The sequence below is a fragment of the Eubalaena glacialis genome, chromosome 19, assembly GCF_028564815.1.
Source record: "Eubalaena glacialis isolate mEubGla1 chromosome 19, mEubGla1.1.hap2.+ XY, whole genome shotgun sequence".
Classification (NCBI taxonomy): Eukaryota; Metazoa; Chordata; class Mammalia; order Artiodactyla; family Balaenidae; genus Eubalaena; species Eubalaena glacialis.
Genome location: NC_083734.1, coordinates 18,343,583 through 18,370,310, shown reverse-complemented (window position 1 = coordinate 18,370,310; position 26,728 = coordinate 18,343,583). Strand labels below are relative to the sequence as shown.

The following is a 26,728-nucleotide window of genomic DNA, read 5'->3' as shown; positions in this document are numbered from 1 at the left end:
AATAGTTAATTAATTACATATAGGATTAAGCACCAAAAATGTATAGAATAGAATAATGTTCCCTGGAACTCGAAGGTACCTCAGGGAGAGGAAAATTAGAAGATGATGGTGTTTCAGATCTTCTATTCCCTAAAGCAGCACAAGGAATTTTTAAAAACCTATTTAGTGTTGTTTGCCTTAAGATATGCTTTGAAAATAGAGTTCTATCACTTAAATTTTTTTTTTAATTAAAGAAAAAAGTCTTATGATATAGGGAGTATAAGCTCTCAGAGCCCAAAGAATCCGGTTGATTAGAGGGTAAGTTTGATCTCTGGACAACTTTTAATCACTAATGCTACTCCATTTAAAATAGGGGATTTGTACATTGAAAATATTTGGTATTCTTCTAGAAATATAGCATAAACAAGCATTTTATCAGCCTAGTTGCAATCCATCTTCTTGGTATCCTGTAGTAAATGTAATATCTTTTGAGCAATGCCTATTCACTTTAGAGATTAAAACTGTCAATATTTTTTGCAGAAATTTCATAAGGTGGTGAAATCAAATGTATACATTCACAATGGTAGGTGTATATATATATTTGGTTAAAAACTGGGGGAACCTCTATGATCCCTCAAGCTTAACAATCATTTAAATTGATACAAAACTGCAGATTCAAGCTCTAGTTTGAGTCTCTAATTTTGGCCAAATCTAAAGCCAGCAATTCACGCCAGCTCCTTATCCCAGGCCATACTTTACACAGTTTTTGCTTCTGACTCACCCCATTTGCCGTTCCTGTTAACTGCAGTCTTGGGCCATGACTGCCCCACATTAATAAACCAAAACTAATACTCAGCGAAGTCACCAGTAGGGAGTAAAGTCAGGTGAGGGGGTGAACAAGCTGGCTCTGAGGAAGAGCTGGAGATCACTGCTATAAGCAATGCAGAAATGCGGAGGTGGGAGGATGGGGCACCAGAAGGGTGAGGGTCTATGGTATGTGACAACAGGATTGATCAACAGTAAATTAGTAACAAGTTAAGAAAATCTGTGGTCAAATCTCTAACATAACATTTTCTAACATTAGTTACTCAAATAACATTTATTGATTTGCAGTCTATCTTATTTTGATAATCAAAAAGATACTTATCAATAAGTAGCATTAATTAATAAAACAGCTATTAGAAAGTTCAGTACTTAGAAATTTTATAAGAATCAACTCCTTTGCTTTTTAAAGGAAATTTGATATTTGATGTGGAAATTAGGTTCTATTAAAATATATACTGAACAAAACATAACTCAATAAGACATACAGTTGCGTTTAAAGTGAGACACATGAGCCAAATTATTTCAAGCACTCAATCATTTCAGTTACTTCTGGCTTCTCGACACCATTTCATAAAAATATTCTGACATAAGGCCTCTACCTTTTAAGAGGTGTCCAACCAGTGCGAAGTTAAAGTTAGAGTTGAAATTGAGTCCAACAAAATGATCCATTTGTTTGCAGTGCCATTCCAGAGGATTCCGGATCGCCATGAATACTTCCTCTGGACTCTATTAAAAAATAATCATGAGATGGCTGATGGGGTTCACAAAGGAAGGATCACTTATTGGTTTTTGTTTGTGTTCAACAGCTATGACAAGGTAAATACTCCTTTCAGGTTGAGAGAAATTATTTTCAGGTGACTACAGAAAACCACAGAACATTTAAGGTACTGCAAATAAATTAGTGCAAGATAGTTAAGCATATAAATAATAAGGTGATGGAAGATAAAACAGCTTTGATTTACAATGCAAAGTAAGTGACTGTCAATTTATATCCTGGTGACTTTTTAAAAACTAAAATTATTGTTATTTTAAATAAGACCATGCACTGAACTGTAGCTGGCACTTTGTGTACTATGATGACTGGAAATTCAAGAGAATGAAGAGAGTTCATATTTACTGAGTGCCTGCCATATACAAGTGTTAGCTACATTATTGTATTGAAACCTTAAAGCAATTCTATGTAATAGGTATTAGCTCCACTTTACGGATTGACAGATTCATTCATTCATTCTTTTACTTATCAAATACTCATCACATGTTTTTGATGTGCCAGGCATGGTTCTAGGCTCTGCAAGTACGTCAGTGAACTAAACAGACAAAAACTACTCGCCCGGGTGGATGTGACATTCTAGTGTGGGAAAACAAGGAAATTGAAACTCAAAAATGCGGTGTAACTTGACCTCTAAATTAAGATTTTTTTTAGATTGGGGTATAGTTGCTTTACAGTGTGTTAGTTTCTGCTGTACAAGGAAGTGAATCAGCTATATGTATACATATATCCCCTCCCTCTTGGACCTCCCCACCCCCACCCCCATCCCACCCATCTACGTCAAAACAGAGCACGGAGCTGAGGTCCCTGCACTATACAGCAGGTTCCCACCAGCTATCTGTTTTACACATGGCAGTGCACATACGTCAATGTTTCCTAAAGTGTGGTACCAGGAATACCTGCTTTAAAGTCACTGATGATGCTTGTTTAAAGGTGGAAAGTACTGGGTTCCATCTCAGAATCATGAGAGGTGATAAGGACCGGGAATTTGCATTTTTAAAAAAAGAAGCCCTGTGATTTCCTTATGCACAGAGATTTTTTTAAAGCAAAAACTGAAGGTATTTAGGGTCATGTTCAGGTCTGTCTAGATTTCTATCTCAAAGAAAGAAAAGCATAAGTCTATAAAATAAATGTAGAGAGATGTTTCGAGCATTTTTTATAATAGAAAAGATGACAAACAAATCAAATATTCATTAATGGGCAAATGGTTGAATAAATTGTGGTTCATGCATACTGTAAAATACTCTGCAGCCGTGAGAAAGAATTATACACACACACATACAAATGGATATATATACACACACACATTTATGTGTGTGTGTATATATATACATGCTTAGAAAGATGTTCACTTTATATTGTTAAATAAAAAAGCAAGTTGCAGAATATCATATAAATATTATATAAAGTATTAACCTACTATATGTTCAATTTATATATATATATTTTCAGCTTTATTGAGGTATAATTGACAAATAAAATTGTAAGATATTTAAAGTGTGCAATGTGATGATTTGAACGATGAATGTATATCCTCTCACATACACGTTGTGAAAGGATTCCCTGCATTAAGTTAATAAACACATCCATCACCTCACATATTTATATCCCATCCCCCTTTTTGGTGAGAACATTTAAGTTCTATTCTCCTAGCAAATTTCAATTATACACTACAGTGTTATCAACTATAGTCACCAGGTTATACAACAGATTCTCAGACCTTATTCATCGTTCATTCTGGTGACTTTTAACAGGCTTTATTATCACTGATTCCTCGTATCCTGGGGCACTGGAGGCAATATTAGCTTCTGCTAATGGACTATTCTGGCAATGAAAATGCCAAGGCAGATACTCCTAGACAAACACTTCACTTACAACTATTCTTATATTCACAGAAATGGCCAATAGGTAGCTATCTCTCTGACCACCACTGTCCGAAGACCACCCCAGAAAAGGGCAATGGGGATTAGGAAAGAGAGGTTCTAGTCCCACATCAGATGTACAAACATGAACAAGTTACTTGACTTCTTTGTTCTTTTCTATCTTGTAAAATTGAGGTCTGACTGATAAACTTCAAGGTAGCTTCTACCTCTATAATTTTGTTTCCATACTTCCCAGAGCCCCAGCTGTTCTGGGTCTACATAAGACTGAACGAATAATTTTTAGATGAGGTATCTTCACACTTAAAACCATGCTCTGGTTCTGTTTCTTTCTACCCACAAGCTCTGTTAATTTCACTTCAAGCAAATCTCTTGTTATATGCACACATCTATCTTAAAATTCCTCTCTTTTCTCCTAGACTCGTCCCATTTTTTTTCTCCAAAGACAAAAGGAATACAATTTCTTACTGTTATATTCCTTCCACTATCCTCTGTGAACCAAAATTCAACCTCAGTCAAGGCTGATAAATGTTAAGAGGGGTGGTGATGGTATGTTTTAAAGTGGGATTAAGCAAACAAAAAACTAGCACAATTAAGTATCCAAAAGTTTCCTTTAGACTCTCCAAACTCCTTATCTGCTTCTAATTATACCTATTTTTCATTAAGTACCATAATTCAATAAAAGTAAGCTCATTTTTAGATTATTTCTTCGTGAAGTGAAATGGGGGTGGGGAATGCTAACTTTTACCTTTGGGTTATGAAATTACAACTGAGTGTACAGTGCATTGGACAGCATAGGGCCTAGCATGGTAGCTATTATTATTACTATTTTTATCCCTATTCTGTTTACTAATATTGGGCAAATACTGTTTTCTGCTATTTTTATATAAAAAATATGCAAAGTTTAAACAGTTTTTATGAGCTGGTAAGGAACTATACTCATAATAAGTTGCATTACAGAAATTCATATTTAAGTTATGGACCTCTTCTGATTTTAAAAGATAACAACAAGAAAAGAGGGAGGAGCTCTAATGTGCTTGGTATTTAGGAATACCAAGTGGAAGCTTGTTCACCTTGTCATTGAATATCCGGAGACTGTCTAAGGTGTGCAGGTTTTGTTCCAGAAGTGCGGTGCCCGCTGAATACAAGTTGACCTCATCGAGCTGCAGCACGGCCACAGCTACCCAAAAGAGGGCTTTATGCAGAGGGGAGTCCTGGCAAGGGAGACGCACTACAGGTTAGCAAGATGAACCACAAACAGCCTCATCAAAACGCACTGCAGTATAAAACAGATCATGTGATCCCGCAAATTATGCATGTTTTCTCTTCTGGAGAAGGTAAATATATCAGTAAGCTCTTCCTCTATTCCACGTGTGTAACTAAAGACACTGTTACCAGGCTGAGAACCTTGGCATTTCCTGTGATTGCTCCCTATTCTTGGACTCTAAAACCCGGTCACCAAGTTTTGTTGATGCTTCCAAAGTAGTCCCTTTTGCATCTGCTTATTGCTAATGACACTGTGCCGTGCCAACCTTCTTTATTCTAAAACCTGGTCACCAAGTTTTGTTGATGCTTCCAAAGTAGTCCCTTTTGCGTCTGCTTATTGCTAGTAACACTGTGCCATGCCAACCTTCTTTATTCTAAATGCAGATTCTTTCTGCCTCCAGTTTCTCCCTGCTCCAATCCGCTGTGCACACGACCGCCAGAATGACCTTCACCCTCACAGTGAAGACGAGAGAACCATTTTGTATAATTTAGGATTAGAATGTTTGTAGAACATATAACTCAATACCAGGAATATACAAGTATTTATTTCTCAGTAATCTCTCTGAAATCTGGCATATCTTTGTACTCAATTCACAGAATACAACTTTAGAGTTGGAAGATAATACTATGCCATCATCTAGTCCATTTTACTCATTTTATCAATGTGGAAACATGATGTCCAGATGTTAAATGACCTGCTTGAGGTCACAAAGCTGAGATGATCTCAGACCACCCTAAAACAGTGGCTATTATCATCTTATTCCTTTTAAACATTACCTTCACTTAGCACCCAAACTTTTGATTATCAGGTATACTTTACCCAGCTTTACATTTCTTCACAATAATGGTCACCAATTAATATATCATTTTATATTAATTAATTTTAATTAATTACTTTGTTTATTATCTAGCCACTCCTCAACGTCTACATTCACCCTAGAATGAAAGTTCCACGAAGGCAGATAATTTTATTGGCTTTGTTCAGTTACATATCTCTAGCACCTAAAACAGTACTTGGCACATAGCAGATGCTCAATTATTACTTACTGGATAAAAGAATTAAGAGTATATACCCATCTGTCCTTTAGCACTGATGAGACAACACACAAGCATTTGAGAACATACTGCCCATACTTATTCTTCCTCTAATGTAAATACTTCAAACAACTAAATTTTAAGGCAGGAAGTTCTACTTTAACTATAGCTCTTTCTTTATAACTTCTCAATCCATCTTATTTTCTGAATTCTGAAAGAAAATAACATTTAACACTGATACCCAAAATGAATGCACTCATTTTCTACACAGTAATTACCTTATTAAGAAGTGGTTGTAATTTGGTTAGTGCTATTACTGTAGCTTCTATCAGAACTTGACTGTTGTAAGTATCAGGTCCTTTTAAGCAACTCTCAAGCGCCTTTTAGGGAAACAGAATTCTTTATTTTACTTTCATTGAAATAAAACATTAACTCCTAAACTGAATCTCAGAATTATTTCAGGAACAATTTCTTATTTAATAAGTGTGAGAATTATTTCCAGTGCTGTGGTGATTTTGGTAGCTAGCTCAAAGCACATTTGGGTTCTTATTTTAAAATATCTCTATATTATATTCTAATATAAGAAGTCAGGCATTATTATAGGTAATTACAAATTATATAATTTTATATAAGGCTAGTCTTACCATCTAGTTAAATGCTTATAACAAAATATTAAGAGTACCTTCTACCAAAAGAAATACTTAATTTTCTTTTTAAGATATGTTCTCTAGAGAGAGGTTTTTTCACTTCAAAGAATTACAATAAAAAAATAATCAAAACCCATTTTTTAAAGATTCAATAAGCAACATACAAGATATTTTATTAAATTCAAATTTAAATGTCCCTTAGAAAAATTCAAGATATAATTTACAACTTGGGAGCAACAAATAGTTGGGAGGAGAGGAGGAGGTACCTTGCTGAGAATACGGATAATCTGCTTTATCTGCCCATGAGACACTCGTTTGCTAATACAGCCAAAGACAACAAGAGCTCTTGGTTGCAGGGATGGATTATATTGGAATGCAAATCTGCAATTTAAAGATCCAAAGAGCTTATGAAAACCTTTGTGTTTATATATATTAAATAATTAAAATATTGATTATGCAATAGTATCTATCTTTTCAACAGTACATGTACTTTTGCAACTTAAATTTATTTGGGACATACCTTTGAGCTAGTTCTGTCCACTGGTCCAGCCACTTGCATGTTGGAATATCTCTCATACATGCCTAAAAAAAAGATACTCTGAATATATTTATGTATATAAACATTTATAGAAACATTAAAAAATGTTTATTATAATGGCACTAAATAAGTGACACATATATTACCAATAAACACATTCCATGGGAGTGTTTTTATTTAAGCATTAAGTGCAAAACAGCAGAATAAACCAGTATTTCTTCTATACAGTACCAGTGGATTTTTAAAAATGAGCTTAGTTTCTTATCATTTTGCCTTCTATACCTCCATGATCTCCAACAAAGCTTCTGTGACTGTTTCCAAGGATGTCAAAGCAAAAGTCTCCCTCTCATAGGAGCCAGGAGAGAATGACCTGTCCCGGTAGCTGGAGCGGAAGGCAATGACAGCAGCTGACTTGACTTTGCTAATGCCAAACAGCAGGTAAAATTTGGGTAATGAGAACTCTGTCAAACTGAGTCTCAAAACTTGCTTGGTCTCTTCTGTAAAAGAAAAAAGGAACAAGTAAAGACTTTAAAGATACTATTTTTTTAATTCTAAAGTGCCATATTTCATTTTGAATTTAGATAATTTGAATATCATATCAAAATTACATAACAATGCTCCCTAAACCAACCCTCTGGATACATGAGCTTAATGCTCATTACTTAACTCCCTTTACGTACAAATTCGTGCTAGTAAAGCAACACTGTCAACCGGTGCTGAGCCTTCAGCTTATGTGATAACTACTAGAGTCTACATGACAAACATGCACAGAACATCTTTGCCATGGCTTGAGATGGAATGGAAGTAATTCATTCTTTTTCTTTTTGATTTGATTATATTTCATGTCATTAACATAGGCTTGATTAAGCAGCTTGGTATTAAGGTACCGTAATAAATAATGAGGTAATCTATGCCAGTCAAGTGTAAAATGTGTAAAATGGAGAAAGGAACTGGTGAAACACAAATTGCTTTCCTGGAACTTACCACTAAAATGAAGCTGAGAACAAGTACACAGAGAGTGAATGATATTAATGACCAATCCATGTGTGGAAGCTCTAAGGGAGAGTGGCCCTGTGGCTACTAAGAAAGTAACGACGTGGAAGAGGTAGGGGAGATGAGCTGCCACATCAAGGGAATTGTTGAAGGACAGCATCAGCATGTAGCGCGCTAGAATAGCAATATCGTCCCACATAAGATGTTGCTCTAAAGTAGGAGTTGGAGATAAGCATGTCTTGTCAATTATTTTGCACATCCTTCCAATAACCTGTAAAGAAGCAGAATTTTAAAAAACACGGGAGTTAAAAAGTTTTATCACAAAAAATTTCAGTTTAAAATGACTCGTTATAAAACAAAAAACCTCCTGATAATAAAAACAGATACATCAAGCCATAGCCCAGAAGGCAAAGGAAAAGGGATTACCTTGCTTGAAACCAATTTCACATTTCCAGAAGCCAAAGCTACAGCAGTATCTGCCATCACCTCAGCTTTTATTGATCCCAAGCCACCCGTTGCACTGGTTTTGATGAAACTGTCTAGTACAACATCAAGGAGGTCTGTAATCTAGTGGAAGAGGGAAAGATAACTTATGTTTTAGCCATTCTGCCAACTTAATTTTTAACTTAAAAATAGTTCAAGGAGTAGCCCAGTCAACATGAAAATTCTATTTTACCTGATGCCTCCAAAATACTAGGTTTTATTTACAGACCTGTCAATAAATATAATTTATCATAAAATATCCAGGAAAGGATGAGAATATTCCCTCAATTCCTTCAGAGACCGGCATTCAAAAATTTTAAATCTCTACATATATTATTTTCACTCACTCTTTTTTTTTTTTTTTTTTACTATTTTATTTTATTTATTTATTTATTTGGCTGCGTCGGGTCTTCGTTGCTGCGCACGGGCAGGCTTTCTCTAGTTGCAGTGAGCAGGGGCCACTCTTCGTTGCAGTGTGCGGGCTTCTCATTGCGGTGGCTTCTCTTGTTGTGGAGCACGGCACCTAGGTGCGCAGGCTTCAGTAGTTGCGGCTGGTGGGCTCTAGAGCGCAGGCTCAGTAGTTGTGGCGCACGGGCTTAGCTGCTCCGCGGCATGTGGGATCTTCCCAGACCAGGGATCGAACCCATGTCCCCTGCATTTGGCAGGCGGATTCTTAACCACTGCGCCACCAGGGAAGTCCTATTTTCACTCACTCTTAAAGCACCTCTGTTCTCTTCTAAGACAGTAATGTATGAGCAGTATAAAGTACAATTATTTTAAAATACAGGAATGACATCAAGTACTGAGATGTTTTGTAGAGCTACAAAAATGGCTCCAAGGTCATTTAAAATTATTTGGAGGATTCACAGCATTGAGTAAGGGTATCGCCTCCTTCAATGATTATCTTGAAGAAATGGTAGCATAATTCTTGTCAGATAAAAAATAGTTACATTATACTATTTTAATATTGGCATTCTTATGCTGGAACTATAAGTGAGAGCAGGTGGCCCAAATAACATCATTAGCAAACATTTACTGACACCTATGGTATACAGGGCACTAGAATACACTCTAATGCACTATTTATTAGAAACAACATCAGATTTTTATACTTAAATTCTACATGCAGCCATCCCTTGGTATCCTTGGAGATAAGTTCCAGGACTCCCTGCAGATACCAAATTCCCGGGATGCTCAAGTCCCTTACATAAAAAATGGCATAGTACAGTTGGCCCTCAGCACCTGTGGGTTCTACACACTGAGAATTCCGTGGGATGACTGTAATTATGCCATGGAGAAGAGTGCTAAAATAATTAGTGTTTCTCTGGCTCTGAGACATGCATTAGACTTCTACAATTCTGAAGCAGATCAAGAATTAGGTGGGTGTCTGCATGCTTTTTGAAAGAGGGGACTGTCTTTTCTACAGCTACATCCCTAGCTTAGTGCTTTGTACAACGTGGGTATCAGATAAATATCTGCACCAAGGAGGTACTACATAAATATTTGAGCAAACTCAATACCTGCCCAAGGCTCCCCCATATTTTTGCTTGAATAGATGGATACATCTGTTTCTCGTTTATAGTCATTGTTATCAGCTTATCAAGAATCGCAGTAACTCTTTGTCTTTTGGCATCATCATTGTGCTTACAAAAACGTACTAGATTTGATAGCCATGGAGTCATGTATTCCAAACAAAGGTGTTTCAATTCAATACCTGGGGAAAAAAATACACTATTAGCACAGATGGTCCATGAAAATTACATCAACAATTATTTTAAAATAAAAGATTGGGGGAAAAACGGTAAAAGATAAAGACCACTACCTAGAATCAGACCTGGAGAAAAGAGACTTGGCAAATATATGACTGAAGATAGAGATGAAGAAAGAGAACAACCCTTAAAGAAAGTAATCTTCAAAGTCATTAAGCCAATTTTTGAAAAGTTTTATTTTTCTCCCATTAAAAAAAAAATAAATTTATTTATTTAATTTTTTTGGGCTGCGTTGGGTCTTCGTTGCTGTGCACGGGCTTTTCCCTGGTTGTGGCGAGCGGGGGCTACTCTTCGTTGCGGTGCGTGGGCTTCTCATCGTGGTGGCTTCTCTTGTTGCGGAGCACGGGCTCTAGGCGCACGGGCTTCAGTAGTTGCGGCACGTGGGCTCAGTAGTTGTGGCGCACGGGCTTAGCTGCTCCAAGGCACGTGGGATCTTCCCAGATCAGGGCTCAAACCAGTGTCCCGTGCATTGGCAGGTGGATTCTTAACCACTGCGCCACCAGGGAAGTCCTTATTTTTCTCCCTTTTAGTAACTTCTCTTCTAGTTAAAATTTTTCTTGCTTTACTCTAATTGTAAAAGGAATATGTGGGTAATCACAGGAAGTTTGGTAAAAGGAAAGTATCACCACAATAATGAAACCGATATCAATATATTGGTGGATCACTTGATCTCTCCATAGGCTTTCAAATCTATGCAAAGATAATGTATATTCACATGTGTGTATACACACACATAACCCATCCCAACTCCTCCACAAAAAACTAGGGTTATGCTATATACGTAGTATGATCTGAATATTTTTTTCACTATATATTATACTGAGATTTACTCAGCATTAAAAATTCTCCAAAGACATCTCGTAACTTTTTATTTTGAAATAACTTCGGACTTACAAAAAGATACAAAAATAAAGCAAAAATTCCTCTATATAACTTCACCTAGAGTACCCAAAACATTTTTTAATTATGTTAAAATATACATAACATAAAATCTGCCATTTTAAAGTTTACAGTTCAGAGAAATTAAGTACATTCACATTGTTGTGCAACCATCGCCACCATCCATCTCCAGAACTTTTTCATCTTCCCAAACTGAAATTCTGTACCAAAAACGTTTTTAATGGCTTCATATTATTTCATCATATGGAGATCCAACAAAGTAGTCAGTTCTTCATTATTTACTTTTAGACTGTTTCAATTTTTTGCTATTATAAATAATGTTATGTGAAGTTCAAAATAAATCTATGGCAACAGAGGTCGTAATACTGGTTACTCTTGGTGAGGACAGGTATTGACTGAGAGGAGCCTTCCGGATGCTGGAAATGTCCTGTACCTTGACCTGGGAGATGTTTTGTGGTGTATGCACATGTAAAACTTAATCAAGCTGTTCATTTAAAATTTGGGCACTTTATTGATAAGATATACCTGAATTAAAAAAACCTAAATAAAAAATAATGCTATGATAAACATATGAACATTAATTCCTTAGGATAAATTCTAAAAAGTGGAATTATGATTCCAAAAGCTATAAACATCCATAAGGCTATTGATATCCATGTCAAAACTGCTTTCTAGAAAAGCTGCCCTCTTCACAATTCCAAAGACATTGACACTGAATTTTTAAAAAAATATCTTTGCCAATTTGATAGTTGAATATATTATCTTACTATTCTTTCAGTTTGAACTTCTTTGAATTTATTAGTGAACTCTTAAAAACATACTCTTTCTTAGTATGACCTGCATGTTACTGTTGATCCATTTTTCTTATTAATCCATAAGAATTCTTCATGATAAAGACATTACTCTTTTCTCATATCTGCTGCAAGCATACTTAATTTTTTTTTAATCTCTTTTTTTTTTAAGTAGATTTTGAAGTTTTACATGGTCAAAACTGTTCACCATTTCCTTTGTTTCCATCTGTCACTTTTTTGCTTCATAAGTCCTTACTCACTCACAAAGCAACTATTCTTCTTCTTCTTTTTTAAATGGTCCCAGTTTTTATATTCAATTCTTTTTTTTTGAATTTTTGAATTTTATTTTTTTACACAGCAGGTTCTTATTAGTTATCCATTTTATACATATTAGTGTATATATATCAATCCCAATCTCCCAATTCATCACACCACCATCCTCCCTCCCCCTGCCGCTTTCCCCCCTTGGTGTCCATATGTTTGTTCTCTACATCTGTGTCTCTATTTCTGCTCTGCACACCGGTTCATCTGTACCATTTTTCTAGGTTCCAAATATATGCGTTAATATATGATATTTGTTTTTCTCTTTCTGACTTACTTCACTCTGTATGACAGTCTCTAGGTCTAACCACGTCTCTACAAACGACCCAATTTCGTTCCTTTTTATGGCTGAGTAATATTCCATTGTATATATGTACCACATCTTCTTTATCCATTCGTCTGTCAATGGGCATCTAGGTTGCTTCCATGACCTGGCTATTGTAAATGGTGCTGCAATGAACATTGGGGTGCATGTGTCTTTTTGAATTATGCTTTTCTCTGGGTATATGCCCAGTAGTGGGATTGCTGGGTCATATGGTAATTCTATTTTTACTTTTTTAAGGAACCTCCATACTGTTCTCCATAGTGGCTGTATCAATTTACATTCCCACCAACAGTGCAAGAGGGTTTCCTTTTCTCCACACCCTCTCCAGCATGTTGTTTGTAGATTTTCTGATGATGCCCATTCTAACTGGTGTGACATGATACTTCATTGTAGTTTTGATTTGCATTTCTCTAATAATTAGTGATGTTGAGCAGCTTTTCATGTGCTTCTTGGCCATCTGTACGTCTTCTTTGGAGAAATGTCTATTTAGGTCTTCTGCCCATTTTTGGATTGGGTTGGTTGTTTTTTTAATATTGAGCTGCATGAGCTGTTTATATATTTTGGAGATTAATCCTTTGTCCGTTGATTTGTTTGCAAATATTTTCTCCCATTCTGTGGGTTGTCATTTCGTCTTGTTTGTAACTGTTTCCTTTGCTTTGCAAAAGGTTTTAAGTTTCATTAGGTCTCATTTGTTTATTTTTGTTTTTATTTCCATTACTCTAGGAGGTGGATCAAAAAAGATCTTGCTGTGATTTAGGTCAAAGAGTGTTCTTCCTATGTTTTCCTCTAAGAGTTTTATAGTGTCCGGTCTTACATTTAGGTCTCGAATCCATTTTGAGTTTCTGTGTATGGTGTTAGGGAGTGTTCTAATTTCATTCTTTTACATGTAGCTGTCCAGTTTTCCCAGCACCACTTATTGAAGAGACTGTCTTTTCTCCATTGTATATCTTTGCCTCCTCTGTCATAGATTAGTTGACCATAGGTGCGTGGGTTCATCTCTGGGCTTTCTATCCTGTTCCATTGATCTATAGTTCTGTTTTTGTGCCAGTACCATATTGTCTTGATTACTGTAGCCTTGTAGTATAGTCTGAAGTCAGGGAGTCTGATTCCTCCAGCTCCGTTTTTTTCCCTCAAGACTGCTTTGGCTATTCGGGGTCTTTTTGTCTCCATACAAATTTTAAGATTTTTTGTTCTATTTCTGTAAAAGACGCCACTGGTAATTTGATAGGGATTGCATTGAATCTGTAGATTGCTTTGGGTAGTATAGTCATGTTCACAATATTGATTCTTCCAATCCAAGAACATGGTATCTCTCTCCATCTGTTGGTATCATCTTTAATTTCTTTCATCAGTGTCTTATAGTTTTCTGCATACAGGTCTTTTGTCTCCCTAGGTAGGTTTATTCCTAGGTATCTGATTCTTTTTGTTGCAATGGTAAATGGGAGTGTTTCCTTAATTTCTCTTTCAGATTTTACATCATTAGTGTATAGGAATGCAAGACATTTCTGTGCATTAATTTTGTATCCTGCAACTTTACCAAATTCATTGATTAGCTCTAGTAGTTTTCTGGTGGCATCTTTAGGATTCTCTATGTATAGTACCATGCCATCTGCAAACAGTGACAGTTTTACTTCTTCTTTTCCAATCTGTATTCCTTTTATTTCTTTTTCTTCTCTGATTGCTGTGGCTAGGACTTCCAAAACTATGCTGAATAACAGTGGTGAGAGTGGACATCCTTGTCTTGTTCCTGATCTTAGAGGAAATGTTTTCAGTTTTCCACCATTGAAAAAGATGTTTGCTGTGGGTTTGTCGTATATGGCCTTTATTATGTTGAGGTAGGTTCCCTCTATGCCCACTTTCTGGAGAGTTTTTATCATAAATAGGTGTTGAATTTTGTCGAAAGCTTTTTCTGCATCTATTGAGATGATCATATGGTTTTTATTCTTCAATTTGTTAATATGGTGTATCACATTGATTGATTTGCGTATACTGAAGAATCCTTGCATCCCTGGGATAAATCCCACTTGATCATGGTGTATGATCCTTTTAATGTGTTGTTGGATTCTGTTTGCTAGTATTTTGCTGAGGATTTTTGCAGCTATATTCATCAGTGATATTGGTCTCTAATTTTCTTTTTTTGTAGTATCTTTGTCTGGTTTTGGTATCAGGGTGATGGTGGCCTCATAGAATGAACTTGGGAGTGTTCCTTCCTCTGCAATTTTTTGTAAGAGTTTGAGAAGGATGAGTGTTAGCGCTTCTCTAAATGTTTGACAGAATTCACCTGTGAAGCCATCTGGTCCTGGACTTTTGTTTGTTGGAAGATTTTTAATCACAGTTTCAATTTCATTACTTGTTATTGGTCTGTTCATATTTTCTACTTCTTCCTGGTTCAGTCTTGGAAGGTTATACCTTTCTAAGAATTTGTCCATTTCTTCCAGGTTGTCCATTTTATTGGCATAGAGTTGTTTGTAGTAGTCTCTTAGGATGCTTTGTATTTCTGCAGTGTCTGTTGTAACTTCTGCTTTTTTATTTCTAATTTTATTGATTTGAGTCCTCTCCCTCTTTTTCTTGATGAGTCTGGCTAATGGTTTATCAATTTTATCTTCTCAAAGAACCAGCTTTTAGTTTTATTGATATTTGCTATTGTTTTCTTTGTTTCTATTTCACTTATTTCTGCTCTGATCTTTATGATTTCTTTCCTTCTGCTAACTTTGGGTTTTGTTTTGTTCTTCTTTCTCTAGTTCCTTTAGGTGTAAGGTTAGATTGTTTATTTGAGATTTTTCTTGTTTCTTGAGGTAGGCTTGTATTGCTATAAAATTCCCTCTTAGAACTGCTTTTGCTGCATCCCATAGGTTTTGGATCGTCATGTTTTCATTGTCATTTGTCTCCAAGTATTTTTTGATTTCCTCTTTGATTTCTTCAGTGATCTCTTGGTTATTTAGTAACGTATTGTTTAGCCTCCATGTGTTAGTGTTTTTTATGTTTTTTTCCCTGTAATTGATTTCTAATCTCATGGCGTTGTGGTCAGAAAAGATGCTTGATATGATTTCAATTTTCTTAAATTTACTGGGGCTTGATTTGTGACCCAAGATGTGATCTATCCTGGAGAATGTTCCGTGCGCACTTGAAGAAAGTGTAATCTGCTGTTTTTGGACGGAATGTCCTGTAAATATCAATTAAATCTATCTGGTCTATTGTGTCATTTAAAGCTTGTGTTTCCTTATTAATTTTCTGTTTGGATGATCTGTCCATTGGTGTAAGTGAGGTGTTAAAGTCCCCCACTATGATTGTGTTACTGTCCATTTCCTCTTTTATAGCTGTTAGCAGTTGCCTTATGTATTGAGGTGCTCCTATGTTGGGAGTATATATATTTATAATTGTCATATCTTCTTCCTGGATTGATCCCTTGATCATTATGTAGTGTCCTTCCTTGTCTCTTGTAACATTCTTCATTTTAAAGTCTATTTTATCTGATATGAGTATTGCTACTCCAGCTTTCTTTTGATTTCCATTTGCATGGAATATCTTTTTCCATACCCTCACTTTCAGTCTGTATGTGTCCCTAGGTCTGAAGTGGGTCTCTTGTAGACAGCATATATATGGGTCTTGTTTTTGTATCCATTCAGTGAGCCTGTGTCTTTTGGTTGGAGCATTTAATCCATTCACGTTTAAGGTAATTATCGATATGTATGTTCCTATGACCATTTTCTTAATTGTTTTGGGTTTGTTTTTGTAGGTCCTTTTCTTCTCTTGTGTTTCCCACTTAGAGAAGTTCCTTTAGCATTTGTTGTTTGGTGGTGCTGGTCTGGTGGTGCTGAATTCTCTTAGCTTTTGCTTGTCTGTCAAGCTTTTGATTTCTCCAACAAATCTGAATGAGATCCTTGCCGGGTAGAGTAATCTTGGTTGTAGGTTCTTCCCTTTCATCACTTTAAATATGTCATGTCACTCCCTTCTGGCTTGTAGAGTTTCTGCTGAGAAATCAGCTGTTAACCTTATGGGAGCTCCCTTGTATGTTATTTGTCGTTTTTCCCTTGCTGCTTTCAATAATTTTTCTTTGTTTTTAATTTTTGCCAATTTGATTACTATGTGTCTCGGTGTGTTTCTCCTTGGGTTTATCCTGTATGGGGCTCTCTGCACTTCCTGGACCTGGGTGGCTATTTCCTTTCCCATGTTAGGGAAGTTTTCGACTATAATCTCTTCAAATATTTTCTCTGGTCCTTTCTCTCTCTCTTCTCCTTCTGGGACCCCTATAACGCGAATGTTGTTGCGTTTAACGTTGTCCCAGAGGTCTCTTAGGCTGTCTTCATTTCTTTTCATTCTTTTTTCTTTATTCTGTTCCGCAGCAGTGAATTCCACCGTTCTGTCTTCCAGGTCACTTATCCGTTCTTCTGCCTCAGTTATTCTGCTATTGATTCCTTCTAGTGTATTTTTTATTTCAGTTATTGTATTGTTCATCTGTTTGTTTGTTCTTTAATTCTTCTAGGTCTTTGTTAAACATTTCTTGCATCTTCTCGATCTGTGCCTCCATTCTTTTTCCGAGGTCCTGGATCATCTTCACTATCATTATTCTGAATTCTTTTTCTGGAAGTTTGCCTATCTCCACTTCATTTAGTTGTTTTCTGGGGTTTTATCTTGTTCCTTCATGTGGTACGTAGCCCTCTGCCTTTTCATCTTGTCTATCTTTCCGTGAATGTGGTTTTTGTTCCACAGGCTGCAGGACTGTAGTTCTTCTTGCTTCTGCTGTCTGCCCTCTGGTGGATGAGGCTATCTAAGAGGCTTGTGCAAGTTTCCTCTCAATTCTTAAATATGTTGATAGTTAGAACTTATTTTAACATCTTGTGGTTTGGCGTTAAGATGAAGACCCAACTTAATTCATTTCCCAGCCTCATTTCTTAAATGATTTACTCTTTCTTCTATTAGTTTGTGATACTTCTTTATCAATCTGTTTCTCTTAAAGTGATGTGACTGCTGATTTTTGAACACCCGTTTTAATTATTGTGCTGTTGTTATGTGTTAAGATATCTGTTAATTCAAGCCCCTCTCAGTTTTCTTTCCTTTCAATATTTTCTTAGCTATTGTACTTTCTAGTGAAATGTATAATCATTTAAAGTTCTACCTCATTCTTAATCCTCAAATCTCATAGATATTTTAAAGGAATTACATTGATATTGTAATAATCTTGGAAGAACTGTTCATCCAGGAACACAATACCTGTGTCCATTCACTCAAATCTTTTTTTTTCATATTAATATGTTTCAATAAAGCTTTATACTTTTCTTGTTTTGTCAGTCTTACACATTTTCTTTTTAGGGTTATATTCTTACATCTCTTAACTGTAAAAATATATAGTGATCTGGTCTCACGGAATTTTCAAAGCTTTCAATTACTTAATACAGAAAAATCAAGAAATGTGTTTGAATGCATAAAAAAAGTTTTATGTATTATGGAGAGAGAAAGGGAAGGGAAGAAAACGTCAGGAGGGACTTCCCTGGTAGCGCAGTGGTTAAGAATCTGCCTGCCAATGCAGGGGACACGTGTTCGAGCCCTGGTCCGGGAAGATCCCACATGCTGCGGAGCAACTAAGCCCTTGTGCCACAACTACTGAGCCTGCACTCTAGAGCCTGTGGGCCATGACTACCTAGCCCGCGTGCCACAACTACTGAAGCCTGCGTGCCTAGAGCCTGTGCTCTGTAACAAGACAAGCCACCACAGTGAGAAGCCCATGGACTGCAACGAAGAGTAGTCCCTGCTCGCTGCAAGTAGAGAAAGCCTGCGTGCAGCAACGAAGACCCAATGTAGCCAAAAATTAAAAAAATAAATAAATAAATTTATTTAAAAAAAACTATAAAATATTATTCATGACATTGATAACTTTAAAAAAAAGAAAATGTCAGGAAATAAGCTGGGAGAAGAGCAACATTTATACTACTATAGGATCTGAAGATGGACAGACATAAAGAGTAGATGTGAAATTTATGACACTTATCAAAGCCAAGTCAGGAGTTGACTCTGGACCCTGTATTTTGTGCCACTGCATTCTCCATGAACTGTACATGAACAATAAAATCACAGTTCAAAGTCAACCTGAAGAAAAGAGGGAATGACTACTTCCCTAAAATCAAGGAAGTGGATACTTTACTCATCGGGAATAACCTGCTAAGAAGAGAAATACTGAAGCTAATTAAACTGAAATAGTACGAAAAATGCTTTGTAAGTTGCCCAGAGACACAGACAGTATCAAAATCTTGTCACCTTGCTTGTATTGCCAGAATTTTGGTGGATTTCTCAATGTGGTCTACTATGAAGTTTCTTCAGTCAGACGAAAAAACAGAAGAAGTGGAACTATACTAAAGATTTCACTGGCAAATTCTGAAATGAAACGGTTGTCTTTGAATCTTCTTAGAATCATTGTTAGTATTAAAGAAAATTATCATTACTTACTAGATTTGCTAAATCCAGAAATACACTCTTCCAAAAATTCTAAGGTGAGGTGTGGCTCATTGGCTGCCAGTGTCTTACTAATAGAGACAATAAATAGGGTGTTGTTGGCTGGGATACATAAACCTGATGTCTCTAGTAACTGGCCCTCGATTTTTAAATTAAAGGTACAAGTTAAGGCACACAGAAGATTATAGGCAGCTGACCTAGGAGAAAACACAAATTAAGTTGTTTTAAAACTTATTTTTTCTTATAATTCCAAAATTTTTTCATAACATACAACTTACGATTCTATAACCAAGCATAGATCAACTATTTTTAAATTTTATGATCAATTAGAGATAAGATTTTGTGATTCTATGGTAAACCCAAAATACCCCTTTACCATTTAGGGGTTTTTTTTAAAAGGGAAATCTTCACATAACCAGAAGAGAACTGTGAGGCTCCTGAGACAGCGAATATAAGGCCTTTCTAAAAGACATTTCATTGGGATATAAGATATGAGAATTTTATGGTCTTAAGATGGATCAATATAAAGAAAGTCAGAATAAGGCATATCATATTTTCAGTGAGGCCAAAACTCAAATTGTGGCTCCCGCTCCCACTAGATCCAGTTATAACTGGGATAATGAGAAATGAGATGGCCCCCATCAAATTAGATTGTTAAAATCTTTCATCAGCATCTACTGAATTTCTTTCTAGGTGTCCTACAAGTTATACTACAAACTAGAGGTCAAACATTTTTTTAATATAATTAAGTCCCCCCTGCCATTTTTTTCTTTTATGAACTCCTACTATTATACATAAGCACTGAATTAAAAAAAAAAAAAAACCCAAACCATAATATATATCCAGGTTCCATGAGAACCAAAAGCTCCCTTATAAATGTCTAAAAATATACTTAAACAACTTAGGAAACAGCTCAAAAAACTCAATTTTTAGATTGATTTTTCTCCCCTATCCACAAAAGAAATGGTTTGCTCAGTAAATTTCAGGTTTTCCTTACCTCTGAACTTTCATCATGCTAATATATTTATGCAACAACCATATGGGGGGGAAAAAGCCACTGAAATTATAAGTCTGCCTCAAGGCTTTTTCTCTGCGACAACGTGCTTCAGCAAAAAGCAGAAGCTGTCAGCTTGCTTTATTTCACAAGAGAACAGAGGTTCATTCAAGCTAATAATTGTTGGAAGTTTGCTAGCATTCTTCTATAAGGAATTTTGAATTAGAAATTCAAGACAGACTTATAGTTCCATTTTCCTAAAATGGAAATATTAAGATTATTGTTTCTAAGTTTATCTTTTGCTAACTCCTAGGAATTCTGAGTGATACTATTTTGACAGTGACTTTCACTCTGTGTATTTCAACAGCTACAAAGAATTGGGATTCCTCAAACTGGGAGTAGGTGTCACAGACTTCTCTGAGATAATGAAAGCTAAGCATACATGAAGTTTTGTGTATATTTTCTGGGAGTTCATGAACCCCATGAGGCCCATCCAGGTAAAGAAATCTTGCTGATTTTTTTTTTCCTCTCAAATAAGGGAGAATTTGGAATTCTAAAAAGCCCATTTATAAACCTGGGTTATATTATACCCAAGGGAAGATTTTCTGAAGCTAAGAATTTATATCTGTAAAAACTTGACAGTCCCAAGGTACCTGGAACAAAAAATTATGTTAACATGAAAAGGAGAGGGGCACAAGAGGGAAGTGGTGCAAAGAGACGATGGCAGAGAGAGGAAAGGGTGGGTGCAAGTTGGGAGGAAATAATATTTGCTAAGCACAAACTATTATGCTAGATGCTATACTATACTACCACACATTTATTAAACTTTTGTAGGTTTATGAGGAAGGCAATGTTACCTTTATTTTAAAGCTCAGAGAACTTCAGTACCTTGCCCAAAGTCATACAGAGAAGCAGGTCTAGATTTAAACCTAATCTACTGACTCCACAGGCCCTGCCCTTTCCTCATTCATATTTCGATTACTAAGCCTAACCAGAACCAATTATACTCTGCTCATCTGACATCTGTATTGTCTTAAGCTTTCTTTCAAGAATTTTGTTAAAGTTACACAGGTGGAAACTATGCTATGTTACTGAGTTACTGAACATTAAGCCCTCCTTTTCTTTTCTTTTTTTTTTTTCATTTAAAATGCTAAAGTTATAAGCCCTCCTTTTCAAACAATGATAATCTAATTTGACTGCGAGGAAACTTAATAGTGATGTACTTTCGAACATGGGAAAAATTTAGAGAACTCAGAAAAGGAGAAACTTAATTTAGAAATAGACTTTTAGGAAAAAAAAAAAGACTTTTTTTTTAAAACAAACAAACAAAAAAAACCCCACCAAAACTGCTATGCTGTATGTTTCAGCTGAAAGTTGAAAGAACATACATTGGTTTAGTGTGAATCACCCTATTCAGAATTCCACAGTTCATGCGAACTGGATGAGGTCATACTGGTTAACCAATGTAGAATACCTGCCAATTTACAGTATTAAGGTAGAGGCTGCTTTAAAAGTTTATTAATTGGTCTCATTTTAAAACCAACAAACCTTGAATAAGATTGAAATGAGTTTTTTTATAAACCTACCGTAAACTAGGGTCTGAACTGCCTAAATTAAGTAATGCGATATTGAGCAGTGTCCCAGGGACATCTTTTGGGCGAATCTTGGTGTGCTGGGGGATGGAGTCAGGCTGCGACAGCTCCCAACGTGTCCGGATGTGAATGATAGACTGAACGATGGCTTCACATTCCTGGTGCATGAAGGTCAGCGGTGTGCCCTGGTTTGCGATAGTTAAGGTGAACTGGTTCTCATCCACTAGGCAGATCTCTTCAATTTCCGAAGCATAATAGATATCATTTAGAAAGACTGACTGCCCCAGGACTTTTGTTCGCTCTGCTGAGGTTACTTGAACAGCAGTAGAACCAACCTGAAAAACGGTAGCAAGAGGGTAGAGCGGAAAAGAATTAAATTTCATTACGTAGAATTCTGAGAGGTTTCGAAAACCAACCAAACAAAATACCATGTTAGCCATTTAAAGAAGAGTTACCACCATTATGTATTCAAATAGGTTCAATAATTATTGTCATAAATGCTGTCAAAAGAGACTGAAAACAGCAGAAAAAAGTTATTTTTTAAAAGGTCAAGAATCCTATGGATAATTACAGGTTTTATCCTGAAGGTTCACCTTCCTCACTCTGCAAAAAGCATGTAATAATCAGAAGAACTCTTGATAGGTAATTTCCACTGTTCACATATTCCTACTGTAAGACTGATACACAGCAAACTGCCCATTCTACAACACTCTCCTGCCTCCAATCCAACCTGGAATATTATTAAGGGTACACCTCTCCAGTTTTCTGCAGGACCTCCATGAAGATATAGAAAGCTTGCTTTTCCTCCATCTGGACTTTATGTTTGATACATTACTACCGGGACCCTGGGGAGTCCAGTATATAGTCAGGTTAGTCAAGAAAGGCAATGAATCACTTACCTAACAGGGAGTGAAACTTACTTTAATAGAAACCTTGGTGTCTTTGTGAGCTAGCTTGAGAGCATTGTGGAATACCTTCAGGTCCTCTTCTAAAGCCAAGGTGGCAGCGGGTAGTTTCTGTTGTTCATGCTCAATGTGCTCGGCCAGTTTCCCAGGACAGTCTATGAAAATGAGTCTTTTGCTGCCTTTGAGGCCAGTCAGCAGCCGCTCGTGATACTTGGTGTATTCCCTGACCCAGGAGTTACAGTTATAGATATAGACTGCAGAGACATTATCATAAGCAAAGCCAGGAAAAACAACAAACCACTTGGAGAGAAAGTCTGTTTTAAAGCGATTGCTAGGCCCAGTATGGGTAAGGTCCACTACAATTTCATATGGCTTTGCATAATATGGCTTTAAAGTAAGTAAGACGTGGTATATCAGCAAATCGCCATTGATTTGACCAGTTTTGAACCTAAGGAAGATGAAAAAAAGTACACAGATCATTAACAGAGTTCTGAATGAATATACAGATGCTACTGATCTATTTTATTCCCTTATATTCTGACTAGTTTTCTAGAGAAAACTCACTATAATATTAAACAATTATACAAAGTCTGAATCCATTTTTTAAATCACTTGTTCTTAAGACACTGAGAAGGCTGAAGCAAAATGGAAGAGACAAATCCCCAGATCAATAACTTTGAGCAACAATAACAACAACAAACCTGCCCACCACAGTCAAGCAAGGAGGAAGTCAATGGACATTCGTTGGTTGCTTCTAGGCCCATCCAAGTTCCCAGGTGAACAGTTTGGGTGGGAATGACCTACTTGGAGTTCTGGAGTAAACTGAATGACTTACAGTCAATTCATTTATCCCACTGTGACCAGAGAGAATGGTTCAACAATGATCACTTGACTCAAACCAGAACAACCAGGGCCAAAGAGGCCCAATTCAAAGCCTTCAGCTTAAACTGTTGGGAATCGAGACCTTTTTCTTTCCTGATGTTTACAAGGGACCATATAGCTCTGGCAGCTGTTAGCTTATATCTTGAGATATGAAGGAAGAGCCTGTCTAAAAACTGAAGAAATGGAGCAGAGAAATGAAGAGCGAAACTGGGCCCTGGCCATTTCATCTGAGTCCTAGATAAAGCCCCTCTCCTGGGATCACATTTATCCCTGTACTACTCAGTTGTGTGAGCCAATAAATTCCACTTTTTGATTAAGCTGTATTAGGTCATATGTTGCTTACACTCAAAAGAATGCTAATCAATGTGAGTAGTCAAAATAAGGACCATCAGAAAGCCCACAAATTACAGTACAAGAATTTCAAATCAAAACAACCAGTGTTCTATACTTGATGACTCAGGTGGTACTACGAAGTAGCCTAAGATAAATATCCTTTCCTAAGAGTTTTAAATCTTACTGGGAGAAAATAAGACAAAACTATGACAAGTCAAATGATTTTAAAATAAAAGAAAAATATTTCAAGAACAAAGAAAAGATATGAGGTAGTATGTAATCACTTGTCAAAGAAATTGCAGAGAAAAATACTTTTGTTAAGTTCAAAAGAGTGGAGAAATCAACACAAACTGGGTAACCAGTGAAAACTACATAAAAGATGCTGAAGCGGGCAGGAGGAATTTCAAACTCAACAAGAAGAGGGATTGGCAGGCCTCATGGAGAGAGGGAAAGAAGGAGAAAAATAGGTAACTAGATGTGTTGAGGTAAGAATCAGCTAGTTTAGCTAGAATGGAAGATTCATGTAGAGAAGTTTTAAGAGATAAAGATGGAAAAATACAGAATAGCTAAATTGTGAATGGACCAGAACTGTTCAGCTAAGGGGCTCAGGTTTTCTCCTAGGAGCCTGGCATTTCTCAGAGGATGTTCTGTCGAGCACCAGCATCAGAATCAACTGTGGTGCTTGATAAAAATGCAGTTTCCTGTCCCAGCCCAGACCTACTACATACGAATCTATGCAGTGGAGCCTGGAAATTTTCACTGTTTTTAAACAACCTTCTCATCTGATAGTTATGTGCACAAACATTTCTGAATTGCTGCTGTAGGTGTTAGGGAGTTATTCAACCACACTCTTTAAAAGAAAGGGGTGTTATGATCACAGGAAGTGATATATACAACATATATGAAGGAGTCGGGGCTAGTAAAAAAGGTGTTGTAGTAGTCTAGGTATGGTTTAATAAGCATCTAAAATACTAGGGTAACGGTGAAAATAAGTGACAGTGAAAGAAGAAACTGACTCAAAAATATGAAGGACCGACATGATCCAAGGTCTGATCAGGGCTGAAAGAAAGGCCTTGAATTAAAAGGACTTGCTGTATACCAAGGCTCTGTCATTACAAAGAATGTTGCTACCATGAACAAAAACAGAGATCATGAGGGGCAGCCACTTAGGGGGAAGAATGAAGTCCATTTTAGACTGAATATGAAGTGATGACAGGACATTCTAGGGGAGTGTGTGTGTGTGTGTGTGTGTATACACTAAACCACACAAAAGCATTTTCTGTCCCTTATAATCTAAGTGTATCAGATATTCTCTCCAAATTATTGTTGCAGTTCCACACTTTGAGATGTTGGTTATATACATTACTGTTTCTATTATCTGACCAATACGCCGGGTCTCCAAACTCATGTTATCAAATCAGTCTGTGGTATACAAATACAATTTTTAGAGAAGATTTTAATGCTCAATCTCAGGGAAAATGCTATTTTCTCTTTATTTTAATGATACTAACATATCATTCAAGAGCATATAGCAGGCATACATAATAAATGTAAGGTCAAAAGGCATTAAGCAGAAAACCCTCCCTGCCCTGGAGGCGGGGATTTGTTCTACAAAGCCTCCTGTTATGCCAGTGGCCAACTAGACAAGTTGGAGTTTTTTTCTTTTTTTCCCCTGTGACATGTGCTTTAGTTGCAGTGGAAAGGAAATGTGTCATCTGTGGTTAGTGGAAAGCTAGCTGTACATATCCTTTTTTACTGCAGATTTACTTTTAGGCTCAGATTCTTCAAGTCTATTCTGCCTTAAATTACTTGGAAGCTGTGCTTCAAGACAAGAAAAGAAGTGGCTTATTAAAATCAGGTTATAATAAGATTTTGACCAAGCATTTTGTAAGGTAGGTCATATATATGGCTTTTCTTATGCCTTTTCACTTATAACTTCATACAGATTAGTGTTTGAGGAAGTGCTTTCAAACAGTACTTAAGTATCTTACTAACAAAGTAGACTTAGTAATGGAAAACGTATGCTGTTTTTTTCTCTCCTATTAAGTAAAATTTAAGTAAGAAATGGAAAGATTTACCATCAACATAGAGCTTTAAAGTAGGATTAAGAAGGATCTGAGCTTAGACTCCAGACTGAATTGCACAGTTTTATTTGTTATTAAAATAAGTTTAAGAAATAAATTTCTCATTACTAATGCTTAGGCATTATAAATTTTATTGAAAATGACCAGAGATAAAGAAAACTTTTGATAACAACCTGGCCTCCACTGCATAAATTTGGGATGTAGAGACAGCTCTCTATTCTTAGGCATTTGTAAGGGTAAGAGAAAGTCTCATTTTGTTAACAGTTTGTTTATTTGGGGATGACAGTACATCTGGCTGAAGACAATCAACAGCGGGCCTATTATCTATCCCATGGTGAGCACTGTTAAAATGTGTACGAATACTATGATGCATATTACATTGTTAATGAACTAATGTGACAAGAATAATAACCCGCTTTAAATCATTTTAGCATCTAATGCAGAAGTCCAGTCTAGTTTAAAAGGATGGAAATTACTTGCTAACCCAATTTAAAGTATTTCTCTTTGTGGAAGAATCCACAAAGTATCCAAAGATTTATGTCATTCAACTTAAAACTTGAAGTTGGACACTATTAGATAGAAGTCAGTGCACAATATCTTTAACTATTAAAGATCATAATCCAAAAAGTAATCTTACTTCTAGAACACATAAGAAAGGTTTTTTTCCCCTCCCTATTATCAATAGAAAATATTACTTCAGAGGTTAGTTTCCAGTTAGCATTGTTTACTATATGCTACTTTTGTTTGTATAACAATATATCACATTTGTTATTCTTAAGTCAACTATACTTCAATTAAAAAAGAAGAAGCAGCAGCAGCAGCAGCAGCATGAGTAGCCGCAGTATCTGTGTCACCTGAGTGTGGGTCAGAAACCTTAGGTCCCTCCTAGACCTATGGAATAAATCTGCATTAAAAAAAAACAACAACAACAAACTCCCATGTACATTTTTTGAGAAGAACTTATATAAAA

General features: G+C 36.3%; 1 protein-coding gene across 4 annotated transcripts in view; it reads right to left on the bottom strand.

Annotated features, from left to right (window-relative positions):
• NF1 (neurofibromin 1) overlaps nucleotides 1-26,728 on the bottom strand; it is a 250,231-nt gene that overhangs the window by 25,592 nt on the left and 197,911 nt on the right. For all 4 annotated transcript variants that reach the window (XM_061176469.1, XM_061176470.1, XM_061176471.1 and 1 more), the window contains 12 exons: nucleotides 22,475-22,907; nucleotides 21,549-21,889; nucleotides 18,963-19,165; nucleotides 9,936-10,129; nucleotides 8,359-8,499; nucleotides 7,924-8,203; nucleotides 7,222-7,436; nucleotides 6,922-6,983; nucleotides 6,668-6,782; nucleotides 6,033-6,134; nucleotides 4,527-4,667; nucleotides 1,404-1,530 (listed from right to left, as the gene is read on the bottom strand). In XM_061176469.1, coding sequence (XP_061032452.1) covers nucleotides 1,404-1,530; nucleotides 4,527-4,667; nucleotides 6,033-6,134; nucleotides 6,668-6,782; nucleotides 6,922-6,983; nucleotides 7,222-7,436; nucleotides 7,924-8,203; nucleotides 8,359-8,499; nucleotides 9,936-10,129; nucleotides 18,963-19,165; nucleotides 21,549-21,889; nucleotides 22,475-22,907 — 2,354 coding nt within the window. The remainder of the gene's footprint in view (nucleotides 1-1,403; nucleotides 1,531-4,526; nucleotides 4,668-6,032; nucleotides 6,135-6,667; nucleotides 6,783-6,921; nucleotides 6,984-7,221; nucleotides 7,437-7,923; nucleotides 8,204-8,358; nucleotides 8,500-9,935; nucleotides 10,130-18,962; nucleotides 19,166-21,548; nucleotides 21,890-22,474; nucleotides 22,908-26,728) is intronic.